We start from the raw sequence: 15,485 nt of genomic DNA, 5'->3' as shown, positions 1-15,485 counted from the left end.
TGCAAAAGAAGAGGGAAAAATATGCCACCGACTATCGAACATAGTAAATGGATTAAAAGAAAAACTGCTGACCTATACATGGCAATAGAAAAGTTCACAGACAGAATATGCAGAAGACGCTCGAAGTTCTATGGTCATATCTGCAGAACGGACAACACTAGATTACTCAGTATAATAAAGTCAATAAACTAAAAATCATTCAATTAGAAGAAGTTAAGCACGACTTATGAGAAATAAGTGCCACAGAAGATACCACAGAGAATGGTTCAAATGGCTCTGAGCACTATGGGACTCAACTGCTGTGGTTATCAGTCCCCTAGAACTTAGAACTACTTAAACCTAACTAACCTAAGGACATCACACACATCCATGCCCGAGGCAGGATTCGAACCTGCGACCGTAGCAGTCGCACGGTTCCGGACTGCGCGCCTAGAACTGCGAGACCACCGCGGCCGGCCACAGAGAATGCAAAGCATTTGGAATCCTAGTTGCAAATCACACATTCTCAGAGAAAGCCCCTGGGCTGGAGTGGCCAAAATGCTGACACGAAAGCAGTCAGGCAATTGTGCCGTAGCCTACGTGACAGCTGTGCACAGGTTTGACATGTGCAGGCAGGGTCAGCCACACGGTTCACACGTGCACAGATTGTGTGTAATAGGGCCGACCAGTGGGTAGCCTAGACAGCTCCATTTACGTGACTCAAACTCGCACTGTCACCAATATTTCTGACTACGATTTCAAGACACTACTACGAGACGTCGTATTTCACCGTTTGACCGATACTAACATTGCCGACTATAAAGCATCCGACACCGGGAAGAAGACTGTACGATGGAATTTTATTTATAGTGTGTTTACATTATAGTAGGAAGGATACACAACTAAAATTATGTGTGATGTTTGGGTATATACAGTCAATCCTGAGGTGCACATAGTAAGAAATTTCCTGTACAGAGCTACCGTCTGGAAGAAACAACAACTCTAACCCGGTCAAACCGAGCTGGGACGAGATATGAGAGGTACGTCATTCCGTGCTGCTCCCATTCTACGTCACAGGAGCGGCCGACGAGGACGGTGTATCAGACGTGCGGGCCGGAGTGACAGTGAAATGCTCTGTGTGGCAAACCGGTCATCACGGGACTAGTGACGCACCCTCGTGTTGTCACGTCGGAAGATAACAGCAGTGTCCCACAACCAGTCTCGATAGGCCAGAGTCGTGTCGCTTCCGATTCAGTCACGTGCCCATAGACATTTTCCTTCCATTCTCCTGACAGACATTCAAATGCTATTTCTAAATTAGGAATTGCTGTGTAATCTTTCCTTATACACAGAACGTAGGTGACACTACTCCTACTTATTCCGTGCAGTTGCGCCAAAATACTTTATTTAAGCACAGAGGAAACTTCGAGCTCATTTGACGACTGTCACTTGCCACCTCTGTGGCGTAACAGTTCTAACACCCAGCTGTACACATCCGTCAAGTCAGGGTGAGCCGCGGTGTCTCACAGATTCTGTTCCCCTGGCAGTGTCGTTCCTTTCTGTCCCCACAGGCCCTGTACAGGGTAGCAGTGCATTTGCGTACCACACGGGGAGATGTGAGTGACCGAGTGCTCCCGTACGAGTGCTCGTGTGGCCTAACAGTTAAAGTGGCTGCTTTGAGGGTAAGTGGAAGTGGCTGCTTTGAGGGTAACTGGAAATCTGGGTTTCAACCCAACATATCATTTAATGTCACTGTGTCTTCACTTGCAATGCAGCAAGCTAGAACGAAAGCTGCTCCTGTCTCTCCTCTACTGATAGATCAACATTTATTTTCTTACACTGATGTTTCTCACAGAAAACGTTTACCTACATCTATATCTATATCTACGCTCCACAAGCCACCACACAGTGCACGGTGGAGGGTATTTCTGATCCCACTATCGGTTTCATTCTTTCTGTTCCATTCACAAAATGCGTGGGGGAAGAATGACTGTGGGTAAACATCAGTACCAGCTCTAATTTCTCCAATTTTCTCATCCCGATCATTTCGTCAGACGTACGTGCAAGTAAATAAAAAGTTGTCCGAAACTTCACAGAATGAGCTCTCTGTGAAATTCGACAGTAAACCTCTCCATGTGTCACGACAACTCTCTCGTAGCATATGCCACCGGAGTTTGTCGAACGTCTGCACAGTGCTCTCACACCTAATGAACAACAGTCCCGTGACAAAACACACTACGCTCTCTCGGACCTCCTCTCACAGTCTATTAATACAACCCGGTACAGGTCCCAGGATCACATGTAGTACATGAGAATCAGTTACATAAAGTGTCAAACAAGCCACTTCTTTCGTAGAGGAATTGCATTCTCTCAATGAAAGTCACCCTGACTTCTGCTTATCCTAATATTACTTCTATAAAGTCTTTTCGCTTTAGGTCACTTCGGACAGTTACTTGTACACATTGTACAGCAGTTACTGTTTCCAGTAATTTGTTGCCAACAGTGCAATCTGTCACTATTTGATTTCTCCACGTATTTATGTGCAATCCAGTACAATTACTTGTGCTCAAAGAACTTTCTGCCTCCTCCACCTAGAGCCTCAGATAATGTGCAGAATGAGTGGCTTATGAGGTTTCTACATTTACATCTGTACTCTGCAAACCACTGTGAACTGCACAGCATGGGGTACATCGCATTGCACCAGTTATTAGGGTTTCTTGGCATTCCGTTCACGTATGGAGAGCAGGAAGATCTAAATGGCTCTGTGTGTGCTGTAATTATTCTAATCTGGTCTTCACAATCCCTAAGTGAGTGATAAACAGGGGATCATAGTATATTCCTAGAGTAATTATTTAAAGCCAGTTCCTGAATCTTTACATGTAGGCTTTTTTTGGGACAGTTTACGTACATCCGTCCCCCCCGAAACTGCCCCCGGAGCAAATACCCCGGTTTTCCCCCGCCCTCTAGTTCCGCACCTGTTGGGCATAGGTGAATCTGGCAGCTTAGGGGCACCATTTTTCGGATAGTATCTGACTGCTTGCTGCTATTGCTTATACAGCTAACTACAACATTTATGTAGCTAGAAGCGGGAGAAGGTACTACTCATACGCGACTCAACTGCATATGCGCATAAGCTCTCTCGCAACCGCTCAAAAGAATCTAATGTAAACAGTTGTGACGTCACGTTCATTGGAGGCAATCTGTTGTTATGAAACACTGCATAGTCTTCCTAAAGCCTCTGACACATTTTGCTGTTGGCAGACACTTGTCTGAGCAGTGTTTTGTTCTTGTATATGGTGCATTTCCTTTGCAACTTAAGTTTTACGTTCGTGTTTTATTGCTGCAGTATTATTCTGCAGTAGCGATATACGGTAATATTCTTTGCTAGAGTATTCGTTCTTACCAGTCAAAGTTTCAAAAATTTAACTTATAACTAAAACAATGAAAAATTCCCGGAATTCTAGAAAATTCCCGGGTTTTTCCCGGATCTCCAGGTTGTCCCGGGTCGTATACACCCTGTTGTAAATTGGAACAGTTACATTCAAAGAGGGTGCATGTGTTTTCTTGGCTTACAAGTTTGGAAAGAAGAATAAAAATTACTTCTTGATACATACATATTCCACAAGCCACCATATGGCACATGATCATACCAATACTAGTCAGTTCCCTTCTTTACATGAATGCATGGTGTGTGTTCTTTTGGACATGAGACCTAATTTCTCATACCTTATCTTCATTGTCCTTATGCAAAATTATTGTCAGCGGCAGAAAAATTGATTTACAATTAGCGTCAAATGCTGGTTCTCTAAAGTTCCTCAATAATGTCACTCAAAAAGGATGCCGCCTTCCCTCCAGGAATTCCCCTTCCAGTTACTGAAGCATCTGCGAAATACTTGCTTGTCGTTCAAACCTACCAGCAATAAACCTAGTAGCCTGCCTGCAAATTGCTTCAATTTTTCTACATTTAGAGCCAGCTGCTGTTCATCACACTGAGTAGAAATTTTGTCCAAGCCATTGCAGTGTTACATGGCTTTATGCTTAATTACAGGCTTACTATTTTATCAGTTGATTTGTTTTCACCACATAATGCCCGCTGTTTACGTCCTTCTTCGTTGCTGAGCGATATACCACTTTTCGTTCTGATGCCGCAACTCTTCCTTTCCTATATCTTTACTACCTTTTATCTATATAAATGATGAACTATTGATTTTGCCATTTAACAACTTTTTAATAACTGTGGAAGTATTACAGTCATTGGGTCCCACCTAACCTGTCACCCGCCTATACATTTTACGTGAACCTTTTTAAGACTCGATCGATCTGTTTACAAAGAGAAAGCAGAATATCTCTTCCTCTGACGTTGTCCAACAACGACCTAAGAAGCTCGACGCTCTCACAGCACAGGCTCTTCCACGGCTCGCGGTAGTTTGCAGCATTTGTTTTATTCCTTGCCCACTTGCCCCTACATCGAACTTTCATGGTGATCATTGGGCAACGTCTTCCATGTTATCTGTAACATAAATAAACTTTCTTCCCACAGTATTTCTGAAAACCCAAAAACAAACTTTAAGAACATAATAATAATAACTGTTCTTACAATTATATCTAAAAACAAAGATGACGTGACTTACCAAACGAAAGCACTGGCAGGTCGATAGACACACAAACAAACACAAACATACACACAAAATTCAAGCTTTCGCAACCAACGGTTGCTTCGTCACGAAAGAGGGAAGGAGAGGGAAAGACGAAAGGATGTGGGTTTTAACAGAGAGGGTAAGGAGTCATTCCAATCCCGGGAGTGGAAAGACTTACCTTAGGAGAAAAAAGGACAGGTATACACTCGCACACACACACATATCCATCTGCACATACACAGACACAAGCAGACATTTTCATGTCATAATTGAATTTTGTGTGTATGTTTGTGTGTCTATCGATCTGCCAGTGCTTTCATTTGGTAAGTCACATCATCTTTGTTTTTAGATATATTTTTCCCACGTGGAATGTTTCCCTCTATTATGTTCTTACAATTATTCGCATAAGTCTTGGTCGATTTAATGAGGGGTGGGACAGGCCTAAGCCTTGTGACACCACATCATCTTGTACCTTCCTACAGTCACTCAACTTCAACACCTTCCAGTACAGTATAGCATTGTCACCAAACAACTACCCCACAAACCATTTACATACAAAGAAAATAATAGTGAACGTTTCACACTTCCCTTGTCTCTGATGAACACTCATCATTGATGATGATGTACTGAGTCCTATTCCTTAAGAAGTTTGTGAGACACTCACATGTCTGGGAAGCTATTCTGTATGCTCATACTTTCATTAACAGTCTGCTGTGGGCAACATGTCAAATGCTTTTCTAAAATTTACAAATATGGAGTCTACCTGTTGCCCTTCATTCATAGTTCGTGAACACAAGAAGAGGACAAGCTGAGTAGGTCATGCTTTCTAAAACCATGCTGATTAATGGTCTCAAAGAAATTTGTTTTATTCAAAGAGAGAATTTGTTCAAGGATTCTGCAGCAAACCGATGTTAACCACTTGCTCCGGACATGGCACTGGGCGAGAGATCCACGATAAATGAAAACTAAGTAAGGGGTCGATGCCGGAGCCTACTGTTTGTAAAACTGAACTGGGTTCCATTCTGACCTGGTGATTCATCTGTTTTCAGCTTTTTCAGTTGTGTCTCTACACCAGGGATCTTCGCTATTACGTTGTCCGTATGCAAGTCTGACGGTCAAATAACAGTATATTTGTACGATTCTCCTTCACGAACGATTTTTTAAAATGAAAAACTGTGACTTTCATTTTGCTATCTTCAATTGCCACACCAGACCATTCAACGAGCCTGCTCGGTAATTTTTCATAGATTCGGGATTTTCTCGGTTCTCGGCCAGATCTTTTGATGAAGTATGATGCTGGTAGTAGTTGTACGCTTCGTGCACAGGTTTTTACACAGATGCACGACACTCTATTAACCTTTTCTTGTCATCACTGCAGCTCTCTTTTCACCTGGAGCACAACTGCCTCTGCTTCCCCAGCATTTTTCTAATTTCATAGCAAAACCATGGTTGATCTTTTCCATCCTTAATCCACTTACCACACACATACTTTACCAGACTGCAATTTACAGTATGTTTAAACTTTGTCCATAATTCCTCTATGTCCACCATAACAGAACTAAGTGATGTCAGTTTGCTGTCGGCCCTTTCTAACAGAAACACTCTACCAGCCTTCTTGACTTATTTATTAACTTTCATAATCACAGTCACTGTGATAACAACACGATCAGTAGCTTCTTTCTCTATACTGATGCCATCCTTAAGACCTGGCCCATTTGCAGCTACGAGGACTAAGATTTTTTCGTGGCATGAGGGTTGCTGAACTAGCTGCTCAAGACAGTTTTCAAAAAACTGTGTTCAAAAGTACTTTGTAAGACTGTCTGTCTGCACTTCCTGCAGTGAACCCATAGACGTACCAGGCCACAGTCACTGGTTAAAGTTGCCTCCACCTAGTGTTGTGGCGTTTAGGTATGTACGTGCCTCAGACTTTTTTTCCTCAGTCTCACTACAACGGATGGGACGTTTGCCTGCCGGCCCCAGATGTGAGGAGCTGGCCACAGTTTGCAAACAGCTGAATGCGATTTCGGCTACGGTCAGTCACCTTCCGGCTGCTGCCTCGTTTGTAGCAGTGGCGGAGAATCTGGTGCATCACACGGGACACCTTGGGTGTCACTCATTTTGCCCACCCTGCTGCCAAAGTACCTTCCTAGTGTACCCAATGCGGCAGATCCACCGTCACAGCAGGGTGAGTGGCAGACAGTAACGCACTTGCGTCGCCAATGTGGAGGCCGGCTGTCTAGCCTCGCCCATTCACCCTGTGAGTGAACAGACGGCCATTTCATAAGCAGGGTCCGAGCAGGCACAGGTGGGCAGGGGCTTAATAGCTATCGGGAGCTCCAATGTTAGCGGCTTTGTGGAGCCCTGTTCAGAACCGGAAAAAAAGTCAACGTGCACTCGGTACGTCTGCTGGAAGGCCTCATCTGAGACATGCAGGAGGCCACACCTGCAGCTGGCGAGCACGCAGGGTGCAGTAGTCTGCAAGTTGTGGCTCACATCCACACTGATGACACATGTCGCTCGGGTACTGAGGCTGTCCTCAGCTCGACAAGAAGAAAGAGACATTGCATTTTAGATCTTCCTTCGGTCATTACTGTTTTCATTCTCATAGAGAATGTCTGCTCCTGGGCAGTCGAGACACTGACAAGCTGCGATGTTAAAACGTTAAATTCCCCGCCGCCGGCAGGTAACAGCATTTACTCACTGTCGCACCTTGCCGATTACTCGCACTGCATGGGTCTCTGTTTACCTCCGCACAGATACGAAACGAAATGACTGTGCACAGTACGTGTTTCACGTTTTATTCCCTACCTGATACTACTTTTCTGTTTTGTCACCATCATCTTTCCTTCTTGTAAATAAACAATGAGAAATGTCGTTTGCCTAAATGACACGTAACACTACAGCATCTCTCTTCTTGTACCACTGGAGGTACACAGTGTCAGATTTAGGTTAGGATGCAGACAGGGGATACTTACCGAGTAAGTCAGCACGTGCAGATAAGTTACCTGCAGAGTGGTGAGATGCGGACAGCTGGCAGACAGAGCCTCCGAGGCCCCGGGTGAAACATCCTTGTCCGGGATCACAGTCCACAGGTGTGGCACGGAGGAAAATGTTGTGACGGCCTCCTCTTCGGTCGTTTTGTAACTGCGTGTAGAGCATGAGATTTGACTTCAGTTTCAATTGTACGAGTAGAACATTCTCAGAAATAACATTAAATATGGCACTATCAACACAATTAGATCCGTTGCCGGCCCAGTACGGTATGAGAGGGAAATTAAGATCTCTTCACTTTTCACACTGTGTAACAAACTCATTTGTAACGGCTCACCTGAGCTAATGAACATACAAGAATATTCCCATTAAAACATTACTACACACACACACACACACACACACACACACACACACACACACACACACACACAAAAAAAAAAAAAAAAAAACAAAAAAAAAAAAAAAACAGGAAGCACTCCCCACAATTAGACGATATTTGGTGACACTTTCACAGTATAACCTACACCAAAAGATTTTCCATTGCTTATCACTAACAAATGTTCTTTGTCATACTGGGATAACCACAGCTGCAGATGCAGCAGCAATGTGCAGAATTCAGGCTTGCCTATGTGTGTTTTATTGTATACAAACAGTCCATTTTCAAATGGTGTTGTTAGCAGAATTTAGCAGAATTTTGTAGAAATAAGATGGTTGTAATACACAGTCATCTAAAAACAACATTAGCGCACCCAAAAAAAAAAAAAAAAAACGCGTCATAACAGAGGTGGTACACAAAAATAATGCAAACAACCCACTGTTCGCCGGCTGCGGTGGTCTCGCGGTTCTAGGCGCTCAGTCCGGAACCATGCGACTGCTACGGTCGCAGGTTCGAATCCTGCCTCGGCATGTGTGTGATGTCCTTAGGTTAGTTAGTTTTAAGTAGTTCTAAGTTCTAGGGGACTGATGACCACAGATGTTAAGTCCCATAGTGCTCAGAGCCATTTGAACTGTTTGAACCCACTGTTCAAACTGGGAGACACTCGATCTAGAAACTGTTAAAGAAAATATTTTCTTCGAATAATTGACAATGCTATTAATGGTGATGCATTAGTGTTACATATGTTGTTTTCTATACTTCATCTTTAGGTTTAATCTCACACCTCAAATGTATCACATCAATATATGGCTTGATGTGTATTAATACGACCAGTGGGCTTTTTGCAATCATTTTTGTGTTGTGGCTTCCTCCAATTTCTCCCATACAGTTTTGCTTGTTTTTAGTATTGGTTATGACATGAGTTATGTTACTGTATTTTATTTTAGATGTGTCACTGTACTTTATTTTAGACACATTATGCTACTGCTGTTTTAATTTAATAAACTGAATGGTGGAATGGCCTTATTTCTCCTACTTATGCTCATGCATTTTATTGTCGTGCGACTTCAAAATTAATTTGTAAGTCACTTTATTCATTAAACCAAACAATTCAAAATCCACGTAGGAATATCAACAACATAGGAAGGACTCCACTAGCTGTCAGATACATCCACCTACAAACCTTGCCCTAGTGGCCTTATTCCAGAAATCCAGCAGGATCTCCAGTCTCTCCTTGAACCCTTAGGCCCGTCCCAGAGCTCTCCCTGGAGTCCATCTCTCTGCTCACCCTACCCCCCCCCCCCTCCCACTCTTCTACCTTCAACAAGTCCATAAACTCAACCACCCAGGACGCCCCAATGTGCTGGTCGCTGTGCCCCTACTGAGAGAGAAACTCTGCTCTCATAGTCCGACACCTTCAGCCTATTACCCAGAACCTACCCTCCTACACAAAAGATACTAACCATTTCCTCCACTGTCTCTCCACAGTTCCTGTCCCTTTACCACACTGTGCCCTGCTCATCACTATTGCCCTTTACACTAACATCCCTAACACGTATGGCCTCGCAGCTAATCAGCACTACCTTTCCCAATGCCCGACAGATTCCAAACTGACAACCTCCTTCCTAGCCACGCTGACCGACTGTATCCTCAGCCACAATTAATTCTCCTCTGAAGGCATTACCTACAAACAAATCCAGGGCACGGCTAGGGGCACCCGTGTGGCCCCATCCTGTGCTAACCTATTTGTGGGCGATCTAGAGGAATCCTTCCTAAACACCCAGAATCCTAAACCCCTCACCAGGTTCAGATTCACTGATGACATCTTTGTGATCTAGATTGAGGGTGAGGACACCCCATCCTCATTCCTCCAGAACATTAACAGCTTCTCCCCCATTTGCTTCATCTGGTCCTACTCGACCCAACAAAGCCCCTTTCTAGATGTTGACCTCCACCTCAAACATGGCTATATCAGTACCTCTGTCCATATCAAACCTATTAATCACATGCAATACCTGCACTTTGACAGCTGCCACCCATTCTACACCAGAAGTCCCTTCCCTACAGCCTAGCCACACGTTGTCGTCACATCTGCCGTGATGAGCGGACCCTCTCGAAATATACCGAAGGTCTTACGGAGGCCTCGACAGACTGTAATTATCCTCCCGACCTCGACAGAAACAAATCTGCCATGCCTCATCTTTCGAGTCCCCCACAACCTTCCAATGTCTCACTGTCCGGCCACACAGGATCGTTCCCCTCGTAACCCATTACCGTCCAGGACCGGAGCAACCGAATCAAATTCTCCGCCAAGGTTTCGACTACCACTCGCCGTGCCCTGAAATGAGAGATGTTCTACCCACTGTCCTTCCCACCCCTCCTACAGTGGTATCCTGCCATCCGCCAAACCTACACAATATACTCGTCCATCCCTAAACGACCCCTGCTCCGAACACCTTCCTGTAACAGACCTAGATGCAAAACCTGTCCCGTACATCTTCCCTCCACTACCTACTCCAGTCCAATCACATACATCACCATTCCCATCAGAGGCAGGGCTACCAGTGAAACCAGCCATGTAATCTACGAGCTAAGCTGCAACCACTGTGCCGCTTTCTTTGTGGGCACGTCAACCGATAAACTGTCTGTCCGCACGAATGGCCACCGACAGACTGTGGCCGAGAAACGAGTGGACCACCCTATTGCTGACCACGCTGTCAAACATGATATTCTCCATTTCAATGACTGCTTCACAGCCTGTACCACACAGATCCTTCCCACCAACACCAGCTTTCCTGAATTGCGCAGGTGGGATCGTTCCCTGCAATATATCCTACGTTGCCATAACCCTACTGGCCTCAACCTTGGTTAGTCATTTTTCTCACCCATCCAGCTCACTTTCCAACAGGCTTTTTGTTGTGTCTATCTATGACTCAGCATCGCTGCTATACAGTGAGCAGCAACTATCCTTATTTGTTTTATGAAGAGAGCATGTCAGAGTCAAGCATGCTGACATTTGCATTAAATGAATGCTACAGTTTTTTCAGATATAACCATCCAGATATGGTATGTCACAAGAAATTAGTATTCTTTTGGGGGGTCTTCTTTCTTCTAGATCAAATAACAGCTCAAAATGTTCAAGAAAAGAAAGAACCTAGAACAATTTAATTCAGAGATGAATTATCAGTGTTGGGTTGTCCTGCCCCTTATAACAGTGAAGCCCATCATCAGTCACTGAAGCTTCAAACAATATTAATTCAATGCAAATACATAAAGAGAATATGAATACTGATTCAGCAGAAATATGACACAATCTGTTTTTGAAACTTGCAGCAGTATTAAAACTGCCTGCCAGAATGCCGTTCGAACCCTCACTGTCTGGGCACACCTCACGAATCGTCACCTGCGCTCACAGCTTTGCTCCTGCCACTATACCTCACGAATCGTCACCTGCACTCACAGCTTTGCTCCTGCCACTATACCTCTCGTAAGTCCCAAGTTTTACACAAGCTCTCCTACATAACTTTAGGCCGGGAATAATCCTCTATCCTACGGCTGAGCCATTTCTCTGAAATTCCCTTTCTTTCATGAGTGTGGTCTCACAAAGTATCCACCACAATTTTGTAAGCTCTGAAAGTAGGAGAGAGGAAATGCCAAAAGTGAAGCTGTGGGTACAAGTCGTGAGGTGGGCCCAGATAACCCAGTCGGTAAGTCTACTGCCCACAAAAGACATTCTGAGTTCAGGTTCTTCTCTGGTGCACAGTTTCAATCGTCCGGGAAGTTCCAAAATGACACCATCTCGATGTTCGTACTGCCTCAAATTGGAATTAAAAAAAAGACTGATGCCATCTTCTTCATACAGCCCCAATCACTGCCCAGTGAGGGGGGAGGGGGGGGGGATAACACCCTCATTAACGATTTCCCACATTTGTGCATGTGAATCCTGCCTTCTGGGTGACATCACAACCGACATCAGTTGCAACAATTTCAAACAAAAGTCACCTGGCTGGCACTAAGCTCAGATGCCATACACAGGAAGCAGACATCTCTCCCAGCAAACTGTCATCTTCTGATGAAGAAGACACTGTTACTCTTCAAAACTTACCTTCGATCTGACATAGTCCGAACACCGTCAGTCCTAGATACCTGAAAATGGCCGAGTACAAAATGTGTCATATTTCAAACAATAAAGTCATTCTATTTTTGAAGCACAGCTCTTTTATTGGTGACCAATCTAGTCTTTATGCGGTACTACTGTCGAGTAACACTGAATTGTCTTCTTACCCGACAACGTACTTCTTGTCGACCCACAAGTGAGCATCCTGGGCCAGAATTTTCCAGCGAGGGCACACCTCTTGTAAAACATCAACGTTTTCACTGAAGCTAAAGTACGAGAAAATCTCCAGCATCAGTTCGTCTGGAAGGTCATCAATAGTGGTGCCTGTGCCGGCAAGTTCTGAAGTGCTTCTTCCCGTTCGTAATGGAGTATCTCCTTCTGAGTGTCTCCTGTTATTCAGTTCAAGTTTTGAAACCGGCAGCACATCTGACATGTTGGCCCCATGCACAGTAGACTGGCATGCTCTGATGTTTCCAATGGCAAACCACAGGAGCTCATGGCAATAATCTGTAACTACCAAAACAGATACCGCAAAACATAGTATAACTTCATATTTTAAAACGTACACAGAAATGCTGTGCAACATAACTCCAAATGAGGTTGTATTACATTCATTCAACATAAATACACAGTGGTACTGGTTACACCAATTGGACATACCATTTCTTTTCCTGTCATACACTGAGGACTCACCAGTCAATGTACAATTTGGCTCTGAGGCTTTTTACTTACCGAAGATTAAAGCTTAACTGTTATATCTGCTGTAAGGGTGTGACCACTTCACTCATGCAAGTTCTGCAGAAAAAAAAAATAAATAAAATAAAATAGAAATTTTTAAAAGATCTAGGAATGTAAAATGAGACAGGACACACATTAACAAAAGACAAAGAAGCTGTAGAAACTAGGTCTGTATACTACATTAACAGCAAACTATCACTATACTGCTTAATACTGCCCATAAATATGGCAGCTAAAATAAATGAAGTAAAATAGACAGAAAGCTCTACTTTGAAACACACTGCTGCTTCCTTAATTATACTTAAAGGCATTGGTTGTTGGTAGTTTAATACTTATCTGGTTACACCAGTAATTTTTGCAGAAAATAATTTCCTAGATTTGTTTGTACACTGAGGTGACAAAAGTCACAAGATACCTACCAATATCATATCAGACATCTTTTGGCCGGAGCAGTTCAGCAACTCGACACAGCACGGACTCGACAAGTCCTGCTGTGTTGAGTTCCCTGCAGAAATACTGAGTCTTGCTGCCGGTATAGCTGTCCGCAATTGCGAAAGTGTTGTTGGTTCAGGATTTTAATTGCGAAAGTGTTGTTGGTTCAGGATTTTGTGCACGAACCTATCTCTCAATTACATCCCGTAAATGTTCGTCGGGATTCGTGTCGAGTGATCAGGGTGACCAAATCGTTTGCTCGAACTGCCCAGAATTGTTCTTCAAACTAATTGTGAACAATTGTCACCCAATGACATGGCGCATTGTCATCCACAAAATTTCCATCATTGTTTGGGAACCTGAAGTCTACGAATGGCTGCAAGTGGTCTTTATTGTCTTTGTTGTCTCACATGACTAGTTTTGGTGGCACATTACTGCCATCCTCACGCCCCACCGCTGCCAAAAGAGTATTAGATTTCCTTGGCGTATTTCTTGTAGAGTCCTGGTTACTAGTACATCTGGGTTAGCTTTCCTCAGGAGTGTCTACTTGACACTGTGTTGTCTCCAATGCCCAAGTAGCTCAACATAACCAGGACCCAATCCCTTTCATGTAAACACAGCCTACTCCATTACAAAACCACCACCAGCTCGCACATTGCCTTGTCGACAGCTCGAGGTCTTTGTGAGGTCTGCATCACACTCAAACCCTACCGTAAGCTCTTACCAGCTGAAATCAGGACTCATCTGATCAGGCCTCATTTCTCCAGTCATCTAGGGTACAACTGATATGATCACGAGCCCAGGAGAGGTCCTGCCAGCCACGATGTGATAGCAAAGGCACTCGCATCTGTCATCTGCTGCTGTAGCCCATTAATGCCAAATTTCACCGCACTTTCCAGACTGAAACATTTGTCATAAGCCCCATATTGATTTCTGCAGTTATTTTTGGCAGTGTGGTTTGTCTGTTAGCACTGACAACTCTACGCAAATTCCACTGCTCCTCATCCTCAAGTTGAGGCTGTCAGCCACTGCATTAACTGCAATGAGAAGTAATGCCTGAAATTTGATATTCTCAGCACACACTTGACACTGTGGATACTGGAACATTGAATTCCATAATGATTTCCAAAATGAAATGTTCCACATGTCTAGTTCCAACTAGCATTCCACATTCAAAGTCTGTTAATTTCTGTCATGCCGACTTAATCCCATCGGAAACTTTTTCACATCAATCACCTCAGTACAAATGATGGCAAAGCCCCTTTTATGCCTGGTGTACATGATCCTATTGCCATCTGTACATGTGCACATCGCTATCCCTTCACTTTTGTCACCTATGTGTAGTCATGTTTACAAAATGTAATTCACTGTCATGCAACCTTACAATGAATCAAGCCGGTTGCAATCTAGCCCAACTAAGAAAAAGCTTTTTTACTTCAAAAATAAATAAATAAAATAAAATAACAAAACAAAATAAAATAAAAACCCAATAAAAGACAAATGTACTTAATATACAAAATGTTGTGTAGTTAGCTTTACACAGATTGAAAAGAGCCATGATATTTACAGCAATAAGACTATTTTATTAATATTGTTTTATGACTTTTCTTGCAATATAAGATACACAATTAAATAATGTTTACACTTCCCCAAAAAGAAAACTTTAATCTGAACTACAATCATAATGAACGAAGAGTACAAATAAGTCCTTTTTGAAGCATGTAAATATTTATAGCTCTTCACTAATTTCTCAGCTCTTTTCTCTCCTAAATTATTTCTTAATTTTTACCAAACAAGTCCATCAGTGGAGAGGATTCTCTCAATGGATGCAGTGCAGTCAAGGCAAGAAATGAGGCTTTTCACAAAAGTAATGTATACTGTTGGGAAAACAGTCAGAACCAGCAATTCTAAAATGATGTAACACTTCGTTAATCCACTCCGAATGCATCTCTCTACAAGCCAATTTTCCTGCATTTCTTCTTGTTCAGCAGTTAATTTTCTCACTCTGAATCTTACATCGACCTTATTAGCAAGGTACTGAAAGAGTTCTTGTGCTTGCTCCTTTCGTTTCATTATTACGTTCTTAAAGAGTTCCAGGTCAGGACTTTCTGAGAGATCAATCCACAATTTGAGAGCCTGTGCTTTTTTTGTGTCGTCTGTTCGTGAAAGGTATAGAACTTGACAAACTACAGACAGTTTTCAGAGAAGATGA

At 43.3% G+C, this 15,485-nt stretch overlaps 1 protein-coding gene across 1 annotated transcript in view; it reads right to left on the bottom strand.

The window, feature by feature from the left end:
* Positions 1 to 12,536, bottom strand: part of LOC126293259 (uncharacterized) — a 130,376-nt gene extending 117,840 nt beyond the window's left edge. Inside the window, exons 1-2 of the mRNA XM_049986375.1 lie at positions 12,271 to 12,536; positions 12,092 to 12,132 (exon numbers count right to left, since the gene is read on the bottom strand). Of these exons, the coding sequence (XP_049842332.1) occupies positions 12,092 to 12,132; positions 12,271 to 12,536 (307 nt within the window). The remainder of the gene's footprint in view (positions 1 to 12,091; positions 12,133 to 12,270) is intronic.
* Positions 12,537 to 15,485: the final 2,949 nt, after the last annotated feature.

This window comes from Schistocerca gregaria, chromosome 10 (genome assembly GCF_023897955.1).
Source record: "Schistocerca gregaria isolate iqSchGreg1 chromosome 10, iqSchGreg1.2, whole genome shotgun sequence".
NCBI classification, from domain to species: Eukaryota; Metazoa; Arthropoda; class Insecta; order Orthoptera; family Acrididae; genus Schistocerca; species Schistocerca gregaria.
This window is presented reverse-complemented; position numbering and strand designations above follow the sequence as displayed.